The 23,341-nt window shown below is 44.1% G+C and overlaps 1 protein-coding gene across 13 annotated transcripts in view; it reads left to right on the plus strand.

Annotated features, from left to right (window-relative positions):
- The window catches only part of CAST (calpastatin), a 513,209-nt gene that overhangs the window by 423,055 nt on the left and 66,813 nt on the right, over window positions 1–23,341 (plus strand). For all 13 annotated transcript variants that reach the window (XM_069225757.1, XM_069225792.1, XM_069225782.1 and 10 more), the window contains 5 exons: window positions 327–413; window positions 809–847; window positions 4,274–4,363; window positions 15,706–15,780; window positions 22,338–22,402. In XM_069225757.1, the coding sequence (XP_069081858.1) occupies window positions 327–413; window positions 809–847; window positions 4,274–4,363; window positions 15,706–15,780; window positions 22,338–22,394 (348 nt within the window). In that variant the 3' untranslated portion in view covers window positions 22,395–22,402. The remainder of the gene's footprint in view (window positions 1–326; window positions 414–808; window positions 848–4,273; window positions 4,364–15,705; window positions 15,781–22,337; window positions 22,403–23,341) is intronic.

Here is a 23,341-nt window from a genome sequence, read left to right on the forward strand (position 1 = left end):
TTCAGCATGGTTTGAAAAGGATCGTCAAATATTAGCTGTTTATTGACACAAATATGCTACAAATGTTTTACTTAAAGTTGAGATGTGTTCTAAGATCCCCTATTCCTTACGATGACATTGTGTTCTGTCCTCATTGGAAAGGCTTTTTTTTTTAGTCGGTTTCATATTTTCCTGGCTTGTTTTTCCTAATAATCTGACCAGGTTAGTGATAAAAGTACATTTTGTGACTCCTTTATTGTGTTCAAGACATTTTCTATTTATTTGAAAAGCTGATAGTTCCCAGTGAACAAACGTTATCTAATATATTCATCACTGAATGTCTCTAGGAAAAGGCTACTAAGGAACACATAGACAAGCTTGGGGAGAGAGATGACACCATCCCCCCAGAATATAGAGAACTCCTGTCTGGAAAGGTAATGATAGTTACAATTTTTATTGCCTAATCCAATATTTGTGCTGTGCTAAGTTATTATTCGGTTCAGATATCTAATGTACATTGCCTAAAACAAAAGTAACTAGTTAGAAGGGAATTTGGAATAAATACATTGTTTCTCATCATCTTACAGCAACCACGTGAGAGCCATTTGAAACTTGATAGTGTGCCGATTGGTCAGTGTTACTTTGTAATTTTTCCTGTGAATGTGATCAGTCAGCTATAATGTTTACTGAAACTGTATCCTAAAATATATAATGGCTCATTAGCAGTTGTACACTTGGTTCCACTGTTGATGTTCAGAGTGCAAGAATTTATGAGCGGTGATCTTGAAGCATTTTTTATTTCATTTGTAAATCCTAATTCATCTTCCAGGACAAACCTGCGATGCCAGTGATTCCCGAAAAGCCAAAGGTACATGTCACCGGTAGAATTTCCATTTAATTTTATAGACCAGCTAGAATGTTCTTATGTGGGCAATTGTTTAAATGCTGATCAACACTTTAAGAATGCACACAGTACTGTGTAATGGGTACTGGTAATTTGTATTGTGTCAACAAATTTTGGTTTCCTGCAGCAGTGCTTAAAAACTGTCAACATGATACTTGTGTTTACATATTATAAAGCATGGCAACGTAACTTATACAAATGGCTTGATTTTTTCATAATTTTGAAGAGCCCAGTGCTTTTTTATTATTATATCTTAAAAAAATAATTAAGTCATTTAATTTTATAATATCATAAAATTGCAACATAATTTAATACAACACATATCTGTATCAAGTCCATTAAATAAAGAGGTTCCCAACATAGCATTCTTTTATTGAAAACTATATGTATATGCTGCACATAAATTTAAAAAATGTATGTACAATTCCACCAACCAGGAACTGAGTCAAATAATTCTAGAAGAGTACCATCTAACCAGGTGTTCCACATGTATATAGACACATTACTGCGTAGGCCTATTCAGAAACTAACCAAGCATCATACCTCAGTTGATTAGGAAACCAGATGATTAGTGCAGACCAAATCATTTTACCACTCCTCCTGGCTTGTTTCCCTTTACAATTATGTAGTGATGTCTCCAAGTTATAAATACCCAACAGATGACCAAACCACAGTTGTATAGTAGGGGAATCTGCACTCTATACTGTTGCAAGAAGATAAGCCAGAGTCAAGGAGATGAAAATAAAATATATCTGACCCTGCTCTCCCTCACAATGATAATCAAATCCGAAGAGCATCATGACAGGAGTAATATGTTTTTTTTTTTTTTATCCAAAGAGCTGCTACCAAAACACCTCCATCCCTCCCTTGAGTGCCTGCAGTTTCTCACAGCTATAAAACAAATACAGCATATCTGCCGGACCTTCCCTGAATTCAGGGTGCTTGTCGTCATTCCTTTTACCCCCACACAAACAATTTAGCAGGGGTAAAATAAAAGCTAAACAATGTTTTATTTTGTTGGGCTCCCAAACTGGAAGAGAGAGGAAGTCATCCCCATACCTATGGAACTCTGAAGATCTACAGCCTCCTCCCCTAACCTCTGTGTCTAGCTTGCCTACTGCTGCTCCACGTCTTCTGGGACCATGCTAATTAAAACTTTATAGATTTGGGCAATGTTGCAACCCCCTCCTGAATTACATCTAAGAGGGACTTTTTCCAACAAAAATATGGTAGGTCCAATTTTACCCATAAAATCTCTTATCTTTTGATATTTGGGGGGGAAAAAAGATCCTATACCCTACCCCCATAATCCTGTTGTAGTTCTGTAAATGAAAAAAGCTGGCCAGCCATATTAAGATTACCTAATTTATTAAGATCTAATTGCTCCAATTGCTGACCATCACATCACAGTATTTTGACAGGAAAAGCACAGACTGCCACAGGGTAGTGTATCTTACAGGTATTGTCCCACACCCTCCAGGCTGTGATAAAATCTTGAACCTCACTTTTTTTTTTTTTTAAATATCTGGGCTCAGTCTATAGAAGGAGACAGCCCCATGCTGAGATACCAAGTGCTAGCCCTAATATAGTAGGGGGGCCCATATCATCTCCCACCCCATCTCTGCTGCCCCTTTCCGCTGAACACAGAGCCTCCATCTGTTGAAGGAGGGCGGCCCATTAGTAAAACAAAAAGGTAGGAGTCGCACATCCCCACGCTCTTGTGGGAGCTTTAAAAAGAGTGCTCGTCTGAACTTCTTATATTGCCAAACAAAATTTGTGCATATGGAATCTAGTTTCAAAAGCAAAGATCAATCCAATTCAAGGGACATAGTTCGGAACAAATAAATACTTTAGGCAAAATGGTCATTTTAAGGACATTACACCTTCAATACCTCCACCTCAGCAGATGGTCGGGGTGGCGGGCAGCGTAGCAGGCCAATGATTGTCATGCCAGTCATTGGGACGGGGGGGTGATTTCTCCCCCCCTCCCCACACCTTACTTCTCCAAAACCTCCCTCCAGGCAGAGGCCACCATCTGCTCGAATGCACCGCTCCCACTCCAGCAGGGTCAGTGACGACAGCATTTTAAATTGAATTTGAGTTTGGAGAGGCCCTTTTAGAGAACCCACCACTGGCTCCCTTGGGTCCCATTTTTCCGGTTATAGAGCAGCTGTGCTCATTGAGTTTGAACAGTGCCGACACCACCGCTATCAGCCGCTCCCAGACATGCAGTATTGTTTTGCCAGGTAGGCTATGGCTACCCCCACTGAAGTAGTTTTGATGCAGAGCTCAGATGGGCCCTGCGGTGAAGTCAGCAGACATAACACTCCTGGAAGACAACACCCCTGTGGCTCTATGATCTGGCGTGCGTGGGCCCCAGATGACTAGACAGAGAGCTGCACTATGGCTGCCACGGCTGGCATCCATCTTCCTTCTCCTAACAATCTTGCTTCTCCTCGTAAGAACCTAGTTCTAACAGTAAGAAATGTATGCAGTATACATTTCCTTCTATGATTTGTGCGGAGTTCTGACTTCACAAGTATCCCAGGACTATACATGAAAGTCAAGTTAAATACATGGTTTCAATGTGTATGTATCCTCCCTGGCAGTGTATTCAGACTCAAAGTATTACTGAAATGTGTACTAGCATTTTAAACTTGTTTTTCCTTCATAGAGAACATTTCCATAGTAACAATCTTTAGACCTACATACCTGAAGATCCTTATTCTTAGTAATCAGGCGGGCAAGTTCTCACCTTTTCTGTGCACACAAGCCAAGAATCAAGCCCATTGTGCATTCTTAAATTTGTTTATACTTTAATAGCATGTAGGCATTTACAAAAAGTACAGCTCTTTCCAGGCCTATTTACAATGTATGAGCAGTGATTTCCAGACAAAAGTTACTGTTCCATTCATGAATGCCTAATGAAGAAAGACATTATCTTGGCTGCGTGATTAAGCATAGAACAAAAAGTCATTAAAAGAGAGAGGCACAAACTCACTTACTTGGTACACACATACTAACTTTTTAGCTGCACTTCCATGAATGACTGCCAGCCTTCGTAAGGCAGTCTTTATTTGTAATCTGTAATAATTCCAGACAGGAATGGAAACTGAAACGGAAGGAACTGAAATTACACATTTTGCAGTCAGACTGTTTTTTGACAAGTAGCCAATGTGGATTACGGGGGGCACAGAATGGATCACATATTTGAATTCAAGTGTGGAGCACATTTATGCATGGTACCTAAATAAAGGAATGAAATGATAAATAACTTATCACTTTTACTCAATTTCCCACTGAAACATATTCTTAAATGTATCTCATACTGTACCTGGTTGTGTGAATGATTATCCAGCAGTGGTTTTCTCACTCCAATTGTTATTACAGATTCCACAGGATGACACTGCAGCTATTGATGCTCTCTCAAAGGGATTTTGTGCTTCACCCTCACCTGTACCACCCAGTCAGGTAGCAAAGGTACATCCCTTTTGGACTTATTTTTTCCACACACAGATTGCATGCCTAATGTAGGATTCATTCATGAGCCTTTGCCTTCTAGAGGTGTTCTGATGAAGATATGTTTGTATACTTCTTCCTTCCTCACCAATCTATCCCAAAAATTGTGTCAATGATGGGAAGAAAAGAATGACCTGAACATCAAGTACACCAACAGCAAAATCTTCAGATGGTCATGAAATGTTCTAGTCTACCACTCTCTGTCTGGAACTACCCATTTGTAGACACTTTCTCTGTAATATTTAGAATCGTAGTTACTTTTCTGTCAACATCTAATGATGTGTCCAGTCCCACGGCCTTATAAGCTATATCATGCATACTGCCCTCCATATTGGAGCACATGCTTGTTACCTTTCAGATGGTGTCTGTTGTCAGCTTGCCTCAAGAAGAGCTTCCCGAGGCCTGAAATCTGTAGCATGTACCCCCCAGTTTAATCATTCAAGTGTTTAGATGGCTTTTTAGCCACAAGTTGAACATGTTCTACCAAAGTGTTCTCAGTGTTTCATGAACAGAATGAGTGAGTGCAGCTTGAGTTGTACCTAAAACACTCTGAACTCTGATGTTCCCATTTGTAGTTAGGTCCCCATCTCCATTAGATCCACCTGATTGATACATTTGTCCAATCTGATGTGTCCCCGCTGACTAGCAATTCACTGTTCTTACTTAAAGTGTGTAGAAAACACCAGTTATATTTATGGGGTGGATGGATCTTCAGAGGCAGAGTAAGCATTTTCAGCTCCTAAGGTTGAAATAACAAGTTGATAACATAAAGATCGGGGAAGAGGAGAAGCTCTGCACCCTCTTCCGATACAAGAAAATAATGTGAGTGAAATGGCTGCCTCCTTTCAGAGGGTGAGCTTGCTCTATTGATTTAGGAAAATCCCTTCTGTGGAAGCTCCTGGCAGGTAGGGTAGAGGAGGCTAGGTTTGTGCTATACAAATACCACATTAATACATTCATATGTACATGTGGTGAGGAAGGAGGCAGTGAGGAGAGATGTAGGGCATCACCACCCGGCACCCAGGAGGTGACCCATAAAACAGTAGCAATATGGGTGCAGTAGTGTAGAAGCTTTCACCACAGTGGAGCGGATGATCCTCCTGTAGTGATACTAAAGATAGTCATCAGATTCTGAGTAAATCCTTGGGAGTTATTGGGAGGTTCAAGTATGGGGCTGTCTTTGGGTCTCCCTTATTTTACGTCCAGAGACTTACAAACAACTATGAGGAAATCAAAGCTGCTATAAGTTTGTGGACACCATCATTTCCCAGCAGGAACTGCGTTGTTTCTACAGACAGATCCTCAAGGGTTTTAGCATACACAGTATAGGAACACCGAGTTGGGTGCTGGTCCCCATATGTGCCAGCACTGCTCAGGTTCCCAAACGCAGGTGTTTGAGTAAACGTAGCCCTAGAACTTGAGCATAGCCCAACCCTGAAGGTCCTACTCTGGTATCCCAAAGTGGGCACATAGATGGCATTAGTAGTACCAGAAGTGACTGGTGATTGGTGCCTAGAGCTTCTAACACCCTGGTGCTCAGGTTTAAACAAAGACACTGGGAATGCCAGCAGTGTGGGAGGAGCAGAAAAGTAGGGAGGGGCAAGAAAGCCTTCTTAGCTTTTAGCTCAGTTCTCAGTGCACCCAGGGATATGCCTGAACTAAGAAGGAACATCAGCATGTTGACAAGTCCTTGTTTGGCTTGGATTTCAGAGAAAGTAAGTAGGACAAGTAAACTCAAGATCCAGTTGTTCCAGATCTGATACATCGATGCTGTCAGACCAGTTCACCATGTCATCCTTTTCCCTAAAAAGGAGGTTAATAAATCTAAACTCGTAGGCAGTGGATTAATGAGAACTCAAACTGCTGGTTGCAGCAGTAACCACAAAAAGAGCTGAAGCTAGAAATTTACTAAATTGGGAGTGAAGATGGCTGTGTGACCTCCATCGAGGTCTGCCACTGCACCAGTGTCTGAAAGATCTCCCATAATTACTTCCTTGGATGATAACCCTCTGGGTTGGACCAAGATGAAGCAGGTGTGTCTGTTTGGCTTCACGTCTTTATATGTCTCTCTTGTGCCTTTAGGAGAGTGCAATAATGCCTAAACTTTGGGGTGCAGTCGACGGGGTTAGAGCTTTAGGGTAATTAGGTCGTTCTCACTTGATGCCTTGGTGGTCTTTAAATTTTTTTTGCAGGTGCTGCACTGTGTGGGCACTGGCCTTAACTGTACATGAAGAGTAGTCTTGAGTTAATGAGGCCTTGTCATGCTGGGGTTGCTGAGGGGATGCCCAAAGGTAAATGGAAGCATTACTTCCATGTGCAACCCTCAGGAAAACTCAGAGTTGATTAAGAATGAATCCTTTGACACTTTTAGTAGAGGTGTACTGGACCCCAGTGTACAACCACTGAGGCATCAGCATTGCCTAAAAGGATTGAACAGTTGACTAGCATGGTGCACCCGCAGCCTGGGACATCCAAGCCCAGATCATGAGAAGGACTTAATTGCAGAACAGTCTCTTGGGCATTAGATGATTTGATCTGTAGAGGGTTGGCAGCTCACTGCATGTAGTTGCCATCCTTGAAACTTAACATCCCGGTCCAGCTGAAACAGTTCTAGAAGTACCAAGGAAGTAATCCCCCTAAGTCTACATGCTTCTGTTATTTTATGGGACCCCCATGGGACTGAGTGCTCTTATTGGCTGCCAGCAACATGAGAAAAAAGTTGCTGCCTGCCATTACAGGACTCGGGGGCTTAGTCCCTTGTCTTGATATAAATGTAAAAAAAATATATAAGGGGCATGGTAAGGATGCCCTGGCTCCCAAAGCCCCATGGGAGGACCCACACAGACCCCAGGGCCAAAATTCTGCTCCGCCGGTGGAGCTTGTGGAGTTTTGCCCACTCACAACCGCCGCCTGGTGGATTTTATCTCACACGCAGCTTGCCAACATTAAGTCAGTGAGTGCGAGCAAAAATGTGCACCCCCCAGTGTGGTTTTTGGCTCTAGAACACCTACCACCGAGATTTCTCAACATGGATGGTTGCGGCAGGTCACGCCCGCATTTAGAAAGCTGCGGCTTGAGTAGAATACTTGAGCAGCAGAAAGAAGCAGCGCCCTCTGGCATGCCGCAAGGTGCCATTCATGAGAGACACAAGGTGAGCACAAGGTGGTCTAACGATATGGATAATCATGTCCTCCACAACGAAGATGGGAAGATGAACACCTAGTCGAGACTCTATTCAAAGCATAAAGGTCTGTCCAAGTCTTGTCCATGCTAAAGGGCACTTTAAAGAGCCAGTAGGCCAGGGTTGTGACACCACAGGTCGAGAAGAAATGCAAGACTTCTCCAACCTGCCTAGTCTATACTGAGGGGGAACATAACATCACATTCCCTTGTCATACACACAGCCCACAAGCAGGCATCTGCTGAAGCCATTGAAGATATAACCCTAGCTGGCAAAGACAGCAAGAAGTTCGAAGCTAGAAGAAGAGGGTGTCAGTAGGGACCACCTCAACTGGAGGTTAGCCAACTCTGTAGGCCTTCTCTAATGCTGTGACAGGGCACACTGGGGCAATACTATTTCCAGGGCCACCATCTGGTGCACCCTTGATACCACTGGTGCAGCGTCCTCATCAAATGCCATGTATGACTCTGCACTTCAGGCTCCAGAGGGGAGGTCCAAAAGTATCTCCTCAACCTGCTCTTCCTTGGAATACATCAATGCGGTTTGCAGGTTGCTGAGATGCTGGAAAAGCTGAAAGACATCCAAATTGCCAAATCTATGGGTGCCCTCTAGACCCCATCAAACAGGGTTTCCATTTGGAGGCAACAGGCCACAGGAGGCTCCAAGCCCAATTTCCCAGATAACTCCCAGTCATATCACAGGCGGAAAGACCCTTTTCACCATCAGGCTTCAAGAGGGTACACCAGGGGGGCCTAGAGGGAAACAACAATAAAGGCAGGGAAAAAGGTGGCTGTGGTTAGGGGGCCTCCATCTCCAAGCACTGACCTCACTCCACCAACACCCCACTGACACAACACCTGTGGAGGGGAAATTCCAGTATTTCCTTCCTCGCCAGGAGAAATTCACATTAGAACTCCTCACACTTCTTCCAACATCCAACCCCACACTAGTAAACATCTCACCCTCCTTCAGGAAGAGGTACAAGCTCAAAGTCCACAGTTGGCAGATCAAGATCAGAAGCACGTGTTCGATGGCATCTGTCGCTGTAGATACGCATGTTCTGCAATAGCTCGCCATCTGGTGTTGGGCCGGAGTGTTACAAGTTGTTTTTCTTCGAAGAAGTCTTTCGAGTCACGGGACCGAGTGACTCCTCCTTTTGTCTCCATTGCGCATGGGCGTCGACTCCATCTTCGATTGTTTTTTTTCCGCCATCGGGTTCGGACGTGTTCCTGTCGCTCCGAGTTTCGGAACGGAAAAAATAGTTAATTTCGGAAGATTTTCGTCGGTATTGTTGCGTTCGGGATCGGCGTACTTAGATTCCACACCGCATCGAAGATCGAAGAGCTCCGGTGCCCTTCGGGGTAGTTTTTCGATCCTCCGTCGGGGCCTGGTCGGCCCGACCGCGTGCTGAAGAACGCCGATGGAACGGACCCCGTTCCGTTTCTGCCCCAAATGCCACAATAAATACCCCTACACAGACCAACACTTGGTCTGCAACCTGTGCCTGTCACCTGAGCACAGCGAAGACACCTGCGAGGCCTGTCGTGCGTTCCGGTCCCGAAAAACACTCCGAGACCGTCGAGCCAGAAGACTTCAAATGGCGTCCGCACCGACAGCCCAACGGGAGTTCGAGGAACAAGAAGAGGAAGGTACCTTCTCGATCCAAGACTCAGACTCCGAAGGATTCGACGATACACAAACCGTGAGTAAGACGTCGAAAACCACACAAAGAAACATTTACAAGGCCCAGGGGACGCCACTGCCACCAGGCCATGGCTCGACCCATAAATTCGGTGACCGACCGTCGGCACCGAAAAAGGCCCAAACAGTGCCGAGATCGTCCGACTCCGGTCGAGACACCGGCACGCAGCCTTCTCGGGACCGAGAAAGTGCTGGAGACAAGCCTCGACACCGAGATGCCGGTGTGGACACGGCTCGACGCCGAGACAGCGGCACCGAAACAGATCGACGCCGAGAGGTTTCGGCCCCGAAAAGGAAAAAAGTCACCTCGGAGCCGAAAAAACACGCAGACAAAGTTTCGATGCCGAAACAAACTGCAAGCGACCCAGCTTCAGGCTCTTATACAGAAGAGCACTCGCTAACCTCCCAAATGCAAAAGCATAGGTTTGAGGAAGAGCTACAAGCAACTGATGTGGACCATACGCAAAAGCGTATCTTCATTCAGCAGGGGACAGGAAAAATAAGCACCCTTCCCCCCATTAGGAGAAAGAGAAGGTTGGAGTTCCAGACGGAACAAGCACCACAACCAAAAGTGGTGAAAAGAGTTACACCACCACCCTCTCCTCCGCCCGTGATTAACGTTTCACCAGCACAAACGCCATCACACTCCCCAGCTCACACCACCATGAGCCAGGGTGACCAAGATCAGGACGCATGGGACCTATACGACGCCCCAGTGTCAGATAACAGCCCGGAGGCATACCCTACAAAACCATCTCCACCAGAAGACAGCACCGCGTACTCTCAGGTGGTGGCTAGAGCAGCACAATTTCACAACGTAAGCCTCCACTCAGAACAGGTCGAGGATGATTTCTTGTTCAACACACTCTCCTCCACCCACAGCTCCTACCAAAGCCTGCCTATGCTCCCTGGTATGCTCCGGCACGCAAAAGACATATTTAAGGACCCGGTCAAAAGTAGGGCAATCACACCAAGGGTGGAAAAAAAGTATAAGCCGCCTCCTACGGACCCGGTTTTCATCACAACACAGCTGCCACCAGACTCTGTTGTTGTAGGAGCAGCTAGGAAAAGGGCCAACTCTCACACATCTGGAGATGCACCACCCCCAGATAAAGAAAGCCGCAAGTTCGATGCAGCTGGTAAGAGAGTCGCAGCACAAGCTGCAAACCAGTGGCGCATCGCGAACTCCCAGGCACTACTTGCGCGCTATGACAGAGCCCACTGGGACGAGATGCAACATCTCATTGAACATCTGCCCAAAGACTTCCAAAATAGGGCAAAACAAGTGGTTGAGGAGGGACAGACCATCTCCAACAACCAGATACGTTCCTCCATGGACGCTGCAGATACAGCTGCACGGACAATTAATACATCTGTAACTATCAGAAGGCATGCATGGCTCCGAACGTCTGGATTTAAACCAGAGATTCAACAAGCAGTTCTCAATATGCCTTTTAATGAAAAAGAACTGTTCGGTCCAGAAGTGGACACAGCGATTGAGAAACTCAAAAAAGATACGGACACTGCCAAAGCCATGGGCGCACTCTACTCCCCGCAGAGCAGAGGGAATTACAGCACATTCCGTAAAACGCCCTTTCGAGGGGGGTTTCGGGGTCAAAGCACACAAGCCAGCACCTCACAAGCAACACCGTCCACTTACCAGGGACAGTATAGAGGAGGTTTTCGGGGACAATATAGAGGAGGGCAATTCCCTAGAAATAGAGGGAGATTTCAAAGCCCCAAAACCCCTACTACTAAACAATGACTCACATGTCACTCACCCCCTCCACACAACACCAGTGGGGGGAAGAATAGGTCATTATTACAAAGCATGGGAGGAAATCACTACAGACACTTGGGTTCTAGCAATTATCCAACATGGTTATTGCATAGAATTTCTACAATTCCCTCCAAACATACCACCAAAAGCACAAAATTTAACAACACACCATTCCAATCTCCTGGAGATAGAAGTGCAGGCACTATTGCAAAAGAATGCAATCGAATTAGTGCCAAACACACAAATAAACACAGGAGTTTACTCACTGTACTTTCTGATACCAAAGAAGGACAAAACGCTGAGACCAATCCTAGACCTCAGAGTAGTGAACACTTTCATCAAATCAGACCACTTCCACATGGTCACACTACAAGAAGTATTGCCATTGCTAAAACTGCACGACTACATGGCAACTTTAGACCTCAAGGATGCTTATTTCCATATACCAATACACCCATCGCACAGGAAATACCTAAGGTTTGTATTCAAAGGAATACATTACCAATTCAAGGTACTGCCTTTCGGATTAACAACCGCACCAAGAGTCTTTACCAAATGTCTAGCAGTAGTCGCAGCACACATAAGAAGGCAGCAAATACATGTGTTCCCATATCTAGACGACTGGCTAATCAAGGCCCATTCGTTAATAGAGTGCTCAAATCACACAAATCATATCATACAAACCCTCTTCAAACTAGGGTTCACCGTCAATTTCACAAAATCCAAAATTCTGCCACGCAAGGTACAACAATACCTGGGAGCCATAATAGACACATCAAAAGGAGTAGCCACTCCAAGTCCACAAAGAATTCAAAATTTCAACACCATCATACAACGCATGTATCCAACACAAAAGATACAGGCAAAGATGGTATTACAACTCCTAGGCATGATGTCATCATGCATAGCCATTGTCCCAAACGCAAGACTGCACATGAGGCCCTTACAACAATGCCTAGCATCACAGTGGTCTCAAGCACAGGGTCACCTTCTAGATCTGGTGTTAATAGACCGCCAAACTTACCTCTCGCTTCTGTGGTGGAACAACATAAATTTAAACAAGGGGCGGCCTTTCCAAGACCCAGTGCCACAATACGTAATAACAACAGATGCTTCCATGACAGGGTGGGGAGCACACCTCAATCAACACAGCATACAAGGACAATGGAACGTACATCAAACAAAACTGCATATCAATCACCTAGAACTTCTAGCAGTTTTTCAAGCACTAAAAGCTTTCCAACCAATAATAGTTCACAAATACATTCTCGTCAAAACAGACAACATGACAACAATGTATTATCTAAACAAGCAGGGAGGGACGCACTCCACGCAGTTAAGCCTGCTAGCACAAAAAATTTGGCATTGGGCAATTCACAACCAAATTCGCCTAATTGCACAGTTTATACCAGGGATACAAAATCAACTCGCAGACAATCTCTCTCGAGATCACCAACAGGTCCCCGAATGGGAAATTCACCCCCAAATACTGAACACTTATTTCAAACTCTGGGGAACACCTCAGATAGACTTGTTTGCGACAAGGGAGAACGCAAAATGCCAAAACTTCGCATCCAGATACCCACACAAACAATCCCAAGGCAATGCCCTATGGATGAACTGGTCAGGGATATTTGCTTACGCTTTTCCTCCTCTCCCTCTCCTTCCTTACCTGGTAAACAAACTCAGTCAAAGCAAACTCAAACTCATATTGATAGCACCAACTTGGGCAAGGCAAGCCTGGTACACAACGCTGCTAGACCTATCAGTGGTACCCTGCATCAAATTGCCCAACAGGCCAGATCTGTTGACACAGCACAACCAAAAGATCAGACACCCAGATCCAGCATCGCTGAATCTAGCAATCTGGCTCCTGAAATCCTAGAATTCGGACACTTACAACTTACCCAAGAATGTATGGAAGTCATAAAACAAGCAAGAAGGCCATCCACCAGGCACTGCTATGCAAGTAAATGGAAGAGGTTTGTTTGCTACTGCCATATTAATCAAATACAACCATTACACACAACTCCAGAACATGTAGTGGGTTACTTGCTTCACTTACAAAAATCTAACCTAGCTTTCTCTTCCATTAAGATTCACCTTGCAGCAATATCTGCATACCTGCAGACTACCTATTCAACTTCCCTATATAAAATACCAGTCATTAAAGCATTCATGGAGGGCCTTAGGAGAATTATACCACCAAGAACACTACCTGTTCCTTCATGGAACCTAAATGTTGTCCTAACTAGACTTATGGGTCCACCTTTTGAACCCATGCACTCCTGCGACATACAGTTCCTAACCTGGAAGGTGGCATTTCTCATCGCCATTACTTCCCTGAGAAGAGTAAGCGAGATTCAGGCGTTTACTATACAGGAACCTTTTATACAACTACACAAAAATAAAGTCGTCCTAAGGACCAATCCTAAATTTTTGCCAAAAGTTATTTCACCGTTCCATCTAAATCAAACAGTGGAACTTCCAGTGTTCTTTCCACAGCCAGATACCGTAGCTGAAAGGGCACTACATACATTAGATGTCAAAAGAGCATTAATGTATTACATTGACAGAACAAAGAACATCAGAAAGACTAAACAACTCTTTATTGCATTTCAAAAACCTCATGCAGGAAACCCAATTTCAAAACAAGGTATAGCCAGATGGATAGTTAAATGCATCCAAATCTGCTACCTTAAAGCTAAACGACAGCTGCCCATTACACCAAGGGCACACTCAACCAGAAAGAAAGGTGCTACCATGGCCTTTCTAGGAAACATCCCAATGCAAGAAATATGTAAGGCAGCCACATGGTCTACGCCTCACACATTCACCAAGCACTACTGTGTAGACGTGTTATCCGCACAACAAGCCACAGTAGGTCAAGCTGTATTAAGGACATTATTTCAGACTACTTCCACTCCTACAGGCTGATCCACCGCTTTTGGGAAAATAACTGCTTACTAGTCTATGCAGAACATGCGTATCTACAGCGACAGATGCCATCGAACTGAAAATGTCACTTACCCAGTGTACATCTGTTCGTGGCATCAGTCGCAGTAGATTCGCATGTGCCCACCCGCCTCCCCGGGAGCCTGTAGCAGTTTGGAAGTTACCTTCAATTATTTATATATGTATCATCTCAACCTTAAATAGGTGCATACTTAGTCACTCCATTGCATGGGCACTATTACTACAATTCAACTCCTACCTCACCCTCTGCGGGGAAAAACAATCGAAGATGGAGTCGACGCCCATGCGCAATGGAGACAAAAGGAGGAGTCACTCGGTCCAGTGACTCGAAAGACTTCTTCGAAGAAAAACAACTTGTAACACTCCGGCCCAACACCAGATGGCGAGCTATTGCAGAACATGCGAATCTACTGCGACTGATGCCACGAACAGATGTACACTGGGTAAGTGACATTTTCATTATGGTGAGAGGTTTTTCATTAGTTAACCAGCGAGCAGATCCTCATGGCTTGCGGTACCTGTTAATGTTTTTATTCATTCCATTCAAACATTTGTCAAACAGTGAAAGCAGGATCAAGCACAATAGACACAACATTGCTTTCATCTTAGTTGGTGATGAGGACCCCCCAGACGGTGTCACTCCAGCTGCCGTAAAAATGTGTCCCATTTTGGATTATGGAAAAATATTTAGTATGGCATTCTTTGCATCTCTCTTCAGTAGGTGAAGAAGGATGATGGGGAAGGGAGAGACAATTTGTTTGAATTTTGGTTGCCCTCATTCACCCAACGGTCTCTGTCTAAAAGGAAGTTGCGAGGGTGTCAAGATAGCAATTGATCTTTAAAAGATCATCGTGGACTATTGGGTGCATCAGAGTCTTAGATTGGACAATTGTCTGTCCTTATCAAGCATGTGTCTTCAAATTCAGTGTCCAAGAATGTGTCCTCAAATTCAGTGTTGCAAGAGTAAAATCCATGAGAAGATTAATTTGAACTTTGTTTGATGAGGCAGCCTACAAGTACATTTTGTTTGTAAACATTTTGTTTACCACTGCACCAATGAAGACATGCAGACTGTTCTACAACAGAGAACTTCTAAAGGCGTATGCCACCATGTTCCAGGTGGGAAAAAAATACAAAGCTCCCGCAGTAGCCTATCAACATTTGCCAGCATTTTTCCCCTGACTCTCTCACATGGCATGTAAAAGGGCGTTCACTCACAAGTGGTATCCCCGCTGCATGATAAGGAGAGCAATAAGGTTGATGCTGCAGGTAAGCGGGTGGCAGTGGCAGAAGCAAGGACTGGCAAAGAAGTTATCACAAGTCACATGAAATTCAAAACCTCTTCTTCAAAGAAAACAACTTGGAACAGTAGATGGCATGAGTGTACACAGTATGTGATCTACAGCAGCATATAAAGTGAATTATGTATTACAGAAGACTGGATTAACTGGGAAATCCTCTGATGATACTACAGCAGCGGTTAACGACAAGGTAGCACAGTAGCACATTGCCTTCTTTCGTTGAATGGGAAAGTTGGTTACATACTCAATTTAACTATGTTTGGTGGTTTACTTTTATCAATTTGCACTAATCTTTTAAAAGTGCATGTTGCATTTTAATCTTAGATTTAATTCTGTTCTGAAAATTACTTTTTTTTTTTTGTAGGACAAAATTGGAAAGGATATCACAACCACTAAGTCAGCCACCACAGATGACGTGAAGGCAAAGGGCACTGAAAAGGTATTGAAAGGAGGGAAAATATCACAATTATAATACTAATGGTTACATTTTTGGGACTGTGAAACAACTCCTTGAGTGTGAGGAAACACCACACAGTCTAGTGTCCTAAGTTAGTGTACATATGCCCTACAGCACCCACATGCCACTCACATAGAATTAATATACATATCCAAAGGCCATGCCCCAAGTCAAGCATGGCATGAGCATCCACAATTTACAATTCCCTAAATCTACTTTTGTTTTGTTTAGCATGTTCAGATGTATGTGTTCTGCACAACCTCAACTACACAAAATGTGCAATTAAGCATAGACATAGCCAGAAGTGGGCATGAGCTCTCTTAGCTAGGGTAGTTCACAAGGCATATAGTGCATTTGCGTCCACTGACCTCACTTCTGCATGTGGAGCAGTAGTGTATTTATGCAGTAATTTGTATAGCAATATGTCACCTAGAGGATACTTCAGCATGCTTTGATATGGGTAAATGTACACAGGTGACCAGAAGGGTAGTGCAAAGTAACAAGTTCCCAGAGCCTAGAGTGAGGTTAATTAGCCTTTCTGGTTTGTATTGGCGAAGTGTTGCAGTTCGATATTTGTGCAGCTAATGAGTAGTAGGAAATATTTTGAAGTAAGAAGATTAGTGAGGGATGGGAAACATGACAGTGGGGACTAGAACAGGATCATTTAAGTCCAGTTAAGGCACTCTGAGTAAAGTCTTATCTAACAATCTAATGAAACAGATCATCAAGTTAAAGGCTTGTTTAACAGTTCACTTTTTGGAAGTCTATGGAAAATCAGGGGATTGGGCCTCTAAACTCCAGTGTGTTTTTTGCCACCAAAACTTTTGCTAGTGGGCTGTGTACATGTTAATCAGAAAGTCATCTTTGGCTCACGGACCTTATACCTGGTGCAGAGACATTTGAAATAAGTTCTGCATACCACTTGTTGCTAATGATTGTTTTAACATAGGCTCTTCTCTTCAAAAGAAGGATCCATTTATCGACCTGGTTTTGCACTGGCTGTAGCCTCCTTGGGAACTGTTTTGGGGAGCAAAACCTGACAGATTGCATAGTAGTAGTCCATGACCTTTCTCAGCACAACTCACTGGTTTAATTTATAGGATGTTACGACACATAGATATTTGAATTTAACGCATACCTTCAGTAATTAATTTGTTTGGGAAGAGAAGTTTACGCCAAGACTTAAGGAAGAATTTCTGTAAATGCTGAACAGATTATCTTTCTTAGTTCATGAAATCATTTGCATTTGTGTACTTTGTTTGTGATGGGTACTTCTAACCACAGAATCTTGACCTTTATATTATTCCCCAGACACCAGACTAGATTCAGAAGTTTTCAAATCAGTTCTCCTGCATGCCGCCAGGTGACATCGTGTAGCTCTTTGGTGACCCCGTTGTGCTCCAGAAATGAGACCTGAGTCGCATATAAGCACTACCTCTATGTGCAGACCTCTGTTTCTTTCTTTCTGCCCCATTGAATGCGGATCCAGTACTCTGGGCTCTTTATTCCTGGATTAACAAATCATTTTACATTATTTTCTCCAGTATGCAAGAGAATGATTTACCCACTGAAGACTACAGGTCTGTCTCTGGTGTTGAGCTTTGGCCGTGGCTCCAAGACCTGCCAAGGAGTGCCCTCATTCACCCAAAGGTCTCTCTCCAAAAAGAAGTTGGGAAGGTATCAAGATGCCAATCTATCTTGTTCTCGATTAAGGAACAGATTCCCTGACTGGTCATGTGCACCCCAAATTTGTCAGGCCATCAGCAATGCTGAGGCAAATCAAGGCGTTTAAAGAGCCATGCTGCCTTTCTTTTGGCACTTTTCTAGCTCCTTGTAGTGTACCTTCAGGCCCCAACAGTCACAGGGGCCTGCAGGTGGGTGTCTGCCAGCTGGTCCACCCTTGGCACAGTCTCAGTCCCTAGAATCTGCCTTGGGTTTCCCATGGATTCTGGTGCCGACTTCCACTCTGGCACCAAGACCTGCACTTGTTCCTTCTCCATCGATGCCAGTCCTGACATCACCAGTGCAAGATATTGAGCCCCTACTAACTCCATCTCTGCCACGAAGGAGGTTGCCTTACAACCCCACTCCAGCGCACCCAGTTACTGTATATTCTCTCTCAGAAATAATGCCTCTCCCTGAAAGCCTTACTGGAGGCTTCGTCAACTTTTTGGCTCACGTTCTGACCAAAATTTTTCATCACCTGACAACAATGATGATGATGATGGGGTTGATTTACTTCCTAATTATGATAACAGTGTATACATGTTTTTGGAGGCTAGTGGGACCCTTGACGAAGGAGAGTGCGTCTTTTGCTGTAGCGATTACATGTGTGGCTGAGATTCTAGACCTAGAGTTGCCTTCGGGTGAAGTCGAGACAAATGTCAATACTGAGGTTTTGCACCCTGAACCAGTCTCATCGATGCCCTCACCTGAATTTAATGAAGCCCTCATGGACACCCTTCACCCAGTGAACAGGCAAGTGACAGATACCAAAGACTGGCACCTGGCAACCTGAATTTTCTTACACAGCACCCTACTCCAGAGTGTCCAGGCTTCCACCAGCAAAGTAAGTCATAATTCATTTTCCAAGACTCTTCCAGGAATTTGAGACATGAATGGTCTTTTCAGTCAGCTTGCCATCAGTGTCAGTCGGTGTGGTTTGCCAGTTAGGCCATTATGCGCCTTGCTTCTGCGACATGGCCAATCAGATGTCAGATTTTGTTGGCATTCGCAGAGGGGTTTCCGGCCTTTCTGTCTCAAACCTTCCAGAATGGGCAGGATATGGCCAAGCATGTAATTAGAGCTGACCTTGATACTATTGATTGCTTGGGGGGAGTGGTGGGTACTAGTGTGATGCTCCATCAACATGCATGGATACAGTTCACTTGTTTTTCTAGAGATGTGTAGGCACCACCTATAGATATGCCTTTTGATCATGTGCTTGGCAAGAAAGCTGACTTCATGAGTGCAGGTACTCTAGAGGGTATGACGTACAGGTGCCAGACCTCACCACCCCTGCAACAACCACTGCAGTTCCCTGTGGCCAGGGACAGGCATCAAGCACACATTGCTCATTTCACCATGGACAACAATCTATCCAGTCACCCACCTATGCATGTTAATTTGCCTTTAGTGGCACAGTCACCTTGTGGGAGGCAGATCAGACATTTTCCCATAGTTGACAATCCATTACATCGACAGATGGGTCCTCCGGATCATCCAAATGGGTTATTCCTTCCCATTGCTCTACAAGGCACCACAAATTCCTCCCACATCAGAACAGCTTTCAGAAAGCTTTTGTACTAGAAGTGCAGAGGCTTTACTGTCAAAGAAGCCATCAAGAAGTTGCCGGCCTTGGAAATGGGAATGGATTGTTACTCCCTCTGTTTTCTTTCCCCAAAAAATAAAGGTGGCCATTGTCTTATTTTAGATCTTCGCACTCTGAATGCCTTCTTGTGGAAGGACAAATTAAAAATGCTCACAATGGCCCAAGTTGTTTCTACCCTGTATCCTGAGGATGCTTACTTCATGCGCCTGTCTTGCATTCCACACAGACATTTTGTGCAGTACGAGGCGGGCTTGGAGCATTTTCAGTTTTCCATGCTCCCTTTGGCCTTACTAGCACTCTTTCAGTGTTGATGAAAATGATGGCTACGGTCACTGCACGTCTTCAGAGATTCAGGACACCAGTTTTCCCCTACCTCGACAACAAGGTGTTGAAGTCAAGCTCCTAATAATCAGTCGTAAACCACCTTGAGACAATGGTGAATCTTCAGATATCTTTGAGGTTCTCAGTCAACAAGCCGAAGTTGCACCTGACTCCTTAAAAAAGACTCCCTTTTATTAGAGGTCTTCAGTGCAGCTCCAGGCTTTTCTTACCTTGCAATGAGTCAAGGACGATCAGGCTATGATCTGTGTGTTTCAGCTTTCGTCCTGGATCTCTGTAAGAGCAGCTCTTAGGCTTCTTGGCCTACTGGTCTCAATGCATCCTGCTTGTCCTTTTTGCCAGGTGGCATATGCAGGCTCTGTAGTGGGATCTGAAGTCTCAGCGGGACAAGCACCAACGAAACCTGCTAGTTCTCATCGAGTTTTCACTGCACAAGACTGCGGGGGTGGCTGCTCGACTGCAGCATGACCAATGGCAAACCCCTCTCCCTTCTTTACCACCCGCAGCTGACAGTGATGACAGATGCGTCCCTACTACGCTGGGCTGCGGAGGTCAACAGGGAGAGGTAGAGATCAGTGGACTCTGGTTTCAAGCGGAAACCCTGCTCCACTCAAATCTTTTGGAGCTACGGGCCATCGACCTGGTGTTCAAGGCCTTCTTCTGTCCATCAAGGGAAGGCCGCTGCAGGTGCCAACACACAAAACCACTGGCATCTGTACTAGCACAAGCAGGGCAGATTCGAGTTTTCCTACCTTTGCCCCGAGGTGCTGCACCTCTAGATTGGTTGAAGCTTCTGGGTATTTCCATGAAAGTGAACCCCTTGGCGGTACTTTTAAGCATCAGGACAGACAAGCTCAGGAGAAGACTCATGAATGGTGGTTGCATCCATGGGTGGCACAGGACATCGTCTTACAATGGGGAGAGCCCTGGCTGGATTTTGTCACCACTGTTGAGAGCATGCAGTGTCAAAACATCTGCATGTTGAAGTTCCTGTGTTCTCTAGGAGACGCATTCAGTCTAGAGTGGACACAGGATTACGGTACGCATTTCAGCCACTACCTCTCTTGCAATTAATTTGGAAGATAGGAATCACCGGGACCAAGTCATCCTAATGGGTCTGGATTGGGTCAGGAGGGTGTGGCACCTGGAACTTTTGAGCATGAACATCTGTCCTCTGATCAGGCTACCGCTTCAGAAGGTTATTCTTTCCCAGCAGCGGGGCAGTGTTCTGAACAATCTACACATCCGTGTGTGGAGACTGAGCGGTGGCATTTGAATGCCTTTGATCCACCTCTTGTGGATTTCATCTTCGACTAGCCATCCCACTACAAAATCTGTCTACAGTGGGTGTTGGGATGAAGTTGTGCCCTGATGTGGAGTACATAACTCAGAATCCTCACAAGCTAGGCTTCTTGGATGTTCTTTGGTTTGTTTTATCTTAGGTCCAGCAAGTCCTTGGTTATTTGACGGCATTTTTGTGTTTGCCGGAACAACCCTGCTTCGTTAAATCACCTGTTGTGGTGCAGGTTTATTCAAGGTTTGATGCACATGTTCCCTCCCAAAATATTTGTGATGCCTCTGTGGAAGCTTAACTTGGTCCTGTTGTTCCTCCTGTTTACCCCTTCAAGCCAATGCACATCTGCTTTTTGCATCTACTGACTCTCAAAACCATCTTCCTCATTGCAATCACTTCAGCTGGTTGGGTCAGTGAGTTCCAGACTTTTTTTAATGTAGATGCGCCAAACCACTTGGCAAACTGGTGTTTACAACCAGGGCAGTCTTCTCCTTATAATGGTGATGCCTTCTTCATGCTGGACATTCTATCACGTTCCCAACATTGCCCAAAGTTCTGTACTCTTGCACTTCCAAACGTTTTGATGAAAGTGTTATTAGGAGAGACGTAGGACTGCTGTTATTTCCCACTGTACACAAAAATATTTCCTGGTCTTATTGGCAGTGTCTGCAAGAATTGTTGCACTCACCGACTAAAGTACTAGAAAATAAAGTGACAACGATTTAGAGATGTTGATTTAGGACTGATCATTTTTATTAGCCTTCATAAATGTGTATGAAAATGTGATGGCACACAAAATTGAAAAAGCAGGAGACTTCAAAAGAAGGAACCATAAAAAAACAAAACTAGAAATATATCACTACATTTAAGTCACCTAAATATAATGTGATGCACCTAGAGAAAAGCCACCTAACAAATATGTTCATAACAAGTATTTGATGACTTCATTGTAGTGACACCAAAAATTATCTGGATACACAGGAGTGGAGAAAAAAGTAGATATGATCCCTGTGATTCAGTAACCAAAAAGCATATGTTGCTAGATAGGTTGCATATGAAGAGGTACACCAAGTAGAGCTGGAGAACTAAACGTTTTAGACAATTCACATTTCAAGTGCAGTTTTGGCCACCACAGTAACAATGACTTGCAGACATGAAAAATACCAGAAAAAGGAAATGGAGTATCGTAATTATCCCGAATGAGGAACAAATATAAAATTGTCAGAATTGAAACAAACATATTTGTTGCTGACTGTTAGCTCTGTATGCCTTTTCATCTGAGTTATGAAAGGAATTAAATTAAATTGTAGCCAAAAGTATCTTAAGGTTGGATAAGAGTAAAAGTTTAATTGTCATATAGCAATCTATTGAAGTGGTGTTTGGAGGCATAATACTAAAGGATTTCAAGAATATTACTGGTCGTTGTACCAAGATACTGATTGTTTCGGCTGCGCTTCTGGAGTTTTGGCATAATTATTGATACTAGATTTCCACCATTTTGTCATGAGAGCAGAGGATTTTTTTGCACAGCAAAATTGGGATGTTAACTGAACCCTTGTGTTTTTTTAATTTCAGACGAAAGAGCAGTCTTCATCTGCGAAAAAAGACATTGATAAAACACGTAAAAGTTAAGCTAATGGGTAAGATTTAAGTTCACCATGAATTCATACGAAAGATGTCAGTGTATTCCTTATGAAACAAACTGTTTAGGTCAAGCACGCTACATTGGGTAAAATTATGATACTTTTAGATTTGTGAAAGTCATAAAATGCACTAGCTTGGTCCTGTGCTATGTCGATACCCTTTATGTTCCTTATTCTTTTGGGCTGTGTTGCCACTGTTAGTTTTGTAGGATGTATGGGACTTTTTTTGATAAACCGTTTTTTAATAATTTCTGTAAAACATGTAATACAGATCAATGTACATTCAGTACATTGGTAGCAATCATACCGTAAGACAGGACACTTGAAGTTACAATTTACATCCCTTTCATCCACTGTTTTTGAGCCAGTGGTACTCCCACCACTTGCCCCAAATCTTGGTATATGTTTCTGTGGACAACCCCTCACTCAACAAATCTGTTGTTCCATCTTTGCACACCAGTCCAGCCTTCCAGCCACTCGATTACGGAAGGAGATTGGGATGATCTCCAGTGGTGGGTGATGTCTCTTTTGGCAAACCACTGTGGCCACTTCCAGCATTATCCGTTCGCAGTGTATACCACCCAAGTCTTCAGTATGCCCTGTAAACCCACCGTTGTGGTCACTTCCAGTGGTCTGTTCAAGACATGCAAGAGTGTCCTTTCAATCCCTTTCCTTTTATGCTGGAGCAGAACCATGTTATGGGAACACAGTCTGCATCTTGTTGAAGGCAGTGGAAAGAGGTTGGTTGAGGGTTTTTCTTAGCGTTCCACAAGCGCTTGAATTAAAAAAACGTTGTGTCTAGGTAGTGTAGCTGGACCAGACACAACCTGGAACAAATTACTATTTGTTGGGGTGGTGGGGAGAGTATTCATGCATCCTGCCAGTCGACATTTTCTAGTGGGCCTGTCCATTAATCCCATTTCTGTTTAAGCGCTA

Source organism: Pleurodeles waltl, chromosome 1_1 (genome assembly GCF_031143425.1).
Source record: "Pleurodeles waltl isolate 20211129_DDA chromosome 1_1, aPleWal1.hap1.20221129, whole genome shotgun sequence".
Taxonomy (NCBI): domain Eukaryota; kingdom Metazoa; phylum Chordata; class Amphibia; order Caudata; family Salamandridae; genus Pleurodeles; species Pleurodeles waltl.